Genomic DNA, 3585 nt, shown 5'->3' on the forward strand with positions numbered 1-3585 from the left:
TGTAGTGTGGCCACCGTTTGAAGGCTGGGAAATTCAGACATAGGCTGGGCATGCAACAAGAAGGTTTGGATCGTACATCTTTTCAGATCGATTCCAGATGGAACCTTGAAGCACAGCTTGCCGCGAGATGGGGGATGACCAAGAGCTGCGCTAGGTTATCGCTAGAAGATGCGCTGGTAGGGCGGCCGGTGACGGCGATGTAAAAGAAGGTTCTAGTAATAAATCAAGTGAAAATGTATAGATTGTTCCCATGGCTTCTCACATCGAGAGGGGCTGAGGAACAGTATAATGCATTGCTATAAGAATGCGTCGAAATGGAACAGAACCCTCAAATCATGAATTAGGTGCACTACATGTCTACATAAGAACTATATCGATCGGTTTGAAGAACTGCATATAGAAAGAACGACTCCGTGTGAGCACGCATCTACTATCAAAGATTAGTAAATCTGGTATATTTTTCCATAGCGTGAAGTATAGAGGTATAATATAGAGGACAGTTTGGCTTTACCACACCCTTCTTCGGAAAAGAGATTGAAACCTCCAGCTTCTACATCAATATGATGCACACTATCATAAACTTACTACACCTCTACAGCTCTACAGCAGAAATTGATCCAGCAACCAGGCAAATCCATATATAACAGATAAACTTCTGCTCAAAAATAAGATATATAGGTTACTTCTATTACTAATAAAAAGCCAGAACTAAAGGGAGAAAACGATAGTGCACATACTAAAGCAAACTGGACACTGATCCATGTTGTTCGCATTCACAAATGGTAACCACAGCATAAAAGTTGTAAAAGATAAAGACAACGGTTCATCATAAATGCCTGCCACAGAGACAGTCAACTAGGGAAAGGGTCGATTACAAAGAGACACGATGCAACTTTTTTTTGCATCTAAGCTTGGACATAAGCATATGCTAACTAAAGGTGACAATAGGGCGCTTCCCAATCTCCCATTATCTTATTCCTGAAATAACAGAACAAAAAGTTCAGAGTAATGAAAAGATTATCAACCTTAGTCTGAACATGCAATTTGCAAATGCTTACCCTTTGTCCCTGTATACAGGGTTTGAATCCCTCAGAAAAATTCACCACGGATGGGCATGCCATCGAAGCTCAAGAGGTCCATGTTGCCAACAACATCCTGAGGAACATCAAAATTCAGTAGGCTATCAATCAGCTCATCCATGCCATCATCCATAAGATATCTCATCCAAGGTTCAAAATTGACAGCATTATTCTCCATAACAGGAGGCACCAGTGAGATATAGGTGTTATTCTTGGCAAGCGCAGATTTTGCTCCTTCAGCAATCGTAGAATTGGAAGCAATGGATGATATATGTGGAGTCTTGGTATCATACTCCCAGCCCAAGTCAGAGCAGCCAAAAGAGTTGCTTCCTTGGTCAGAGTACATATCCAGAACAGGAGCTTCAACTGGGAGAGCAGAGTTCATTGCAGGCACAAGTGGTTGGTTTGATGCAAAGTCAGCAGATCCTGCTGGATGGATACCCCTGAATTGGTTCTTTCTCTTCCTTTTTGCTAGCCTTTCTGAAGGACCATCAAAACCAACAGTAGGCATGGTGTTTAAGTCATCTGCAATGGAAGATCAGTGAATGCTAAGAGGGATCAACACAGACAAATTTCTCTCACAGATAGTAAATATTTAATGCAATAGTAAATCATGGAAAATTTTTCCCTATTTTTTACCATGATTTTAACTAATAAAACTACACTCAAATAAGAATCCAACAATAATTTTTTTATGACAAGCATTAAATTTTTACTAGTTAATTATGTGGTCAAACTTTGACCCAAAATACGATGGAGACTAACAAAACAAGACGAAGGTAATACGCTAAAGGTAATGATACGCAGATTAAAAACTAGTTCAAGCCACCCGGGGTCGATACCTTGCGAGAGGGACCGCTTGACGGCGGTAAAGGGCTGGATCTCGACGACCCCATTGTCATCATCCTTCTCAGCCGTCCTACCGCACCCGAGCTCCAGGTTCGAGTCACTGGAATCGCCCTCAAACTCCTCGAAGTCGGCCTCGAACTCCTCCTTGTCGACGTCCATTCTGAGTCCCCTCCGCCCGCCAAGCCCGATGAAGCGCCGACACCGGTCGCCGCCCCATAGGGGCTTCCTATTCTCGGGCCACGGCACCGCCTCTGTCACCTTCTGCATCACCACAGGAACCTTGAGGTCCGTGAGGGCCCTTGTGCCACACATGATGGCCTCTCGTAGCTCGTCGCAGCCGTTACTGGGGGAGGGACCTCGCCGGAATTGGTAAATTGTCTGGGTTTGTAGGTGGAGGCAAGGCCAGCTCCCTATATACACGGTGGCCACATGAGGGGGCGAGGGGGCATGCGGTGGGCCCCACAAATCAGTGATGAGTCGCGTGGTGGGCGCCTGGGGCGGAAGGCACGAGGCACGTTCCGGAAGCGAGCGTTTCGACTCGGGGAATCTTGCGAGCTGGCCCCTTGGGAGAAGAGTATTTCTTGTATTTACCCTGGCAAATGAATTGATAGATGTACGTTTGACTTTCTTTCTTTCATGCAAGACAACATTTATTAGCTAAAGATTGTTGTACTACACACCTATAGTATGACTCTACTACTTTGGTCGTACACTCTCCATCTCGGTTTATTAGACGGGTTCATCCAACTGAAGGTCTAAGAAAAAATCTTCTCATAAATGATTTTGTATAATGCTAAGATCTTTGCGAATTACTCATAGCCAGTTAGGCCAATTATTAGCTCAATATCATACTAGCTAAAGATTGTTGTACTACACACCTATAGTACGATTGTACTACCTTGGTCGTACACTCTCCATCTGGGTTTATTAGACGAGTTCATCCAACTGAAGGTGTAAGAAAAAAATCTTCTCATAAATGATTGTGTATAATGCTAAGATCTTTGCGAATTACTCATAGCTAGTTAGGCCAATTATTAGCTCCAGATCATACTACACAACTGCAATACGACTGTACTACTTCCATTGTGCTTCTCCGTCCAAGTTTAATGGACGGGATTTTTATAATACAATGGATTATACAAGGGGATAATTATTTTTATTGAAAAGTTTCTGTAATTAAGATTCACAAAGTTTTCATGGCATGAACAAAGTTCAAGGCATGCTCCCACTTTAACAATGCTCGTCTCTCTCACTTTCACTTTTCTTTTTGAAAAGTTTTAGGTTCCCCACTTTTTTTGTTTTTAAACTTTATAAAAGCACAGAAAAGAAATAAATGACTCTCTAAAACTTCCGGGTTGCCTCCCTGGCAGCGCTTTTTTTAAAGCCATTAAGCTAGGCATATAGTGCTCAAGTAATGGATCCACCCGGATCCCAAGGTATATCAAAGCCAATTTTAATTAACAATGATTTGTAATTTAGTAGTGAGCACAAAGCAACATATATCATGTAATGACGAAGTCTAACTCTCTTCCTATGCATTGGCATGTCACAAAAGAACAATTCATGCACACAAAGTAAAGGCCAATGCATAGTATAAATAGTTTCTTGCAATTTTATCGTGTTAGAAACATAGAGAGGTGGATATGTAGTTCCTCTC

At 42.3% G+C, this 3585-nt stretch overlaps 1 protein-coding gene across 1 annotated transcript; it reads right to left on the reverse strand.

Annotated features, from left to right (window-relative positions):
• Nucleotides 1–734: 734 nt before the first annotated feature.
• On the reverse strand, nucleotides 735–2287 carry LOC119325317 (ethylene-responsive transcription factor 1-like). Its single transcript, XM_037599063.1, has 3 exons — nucleotides 1922–2287; nucleotides 1059–1604; nucleotides 735–978 (listed from the first exon to the last, which is right to left on the reverse strand). Exons 1-2 carry the CDS (start codon nucleotides 2238–2240, stop codon nucleotides 1090–1092), a joined length of 834 nt encoding a protein of 277 aa, XP_037454960.1. The 5' UTR covers nucleotides 2241–2287; the 3' UTR covers nucleotides 735–978; nucleotides 1059–1089.
• Between the last annotated feature and the right edge of the window lie 1298 nt (nucleotides 2288–3585).

Source organism: Triticum dicoccoides, chromosome 6B (assembly GCF_002162155.2).
Source record: "Triticum dicoccoides isolate Atlit2015 ecotype Zavitan chromosome 6B, WEW_v2.0, whole genome shotgun sequence".
Classification (NCBI taxonomy): domain Eukaryota; kingdom Viridiplantae; phylum Streptophyta; class Magnoliopsida; order Poales; family Poaceae; genus Triticum; species Triticum dicoccoides.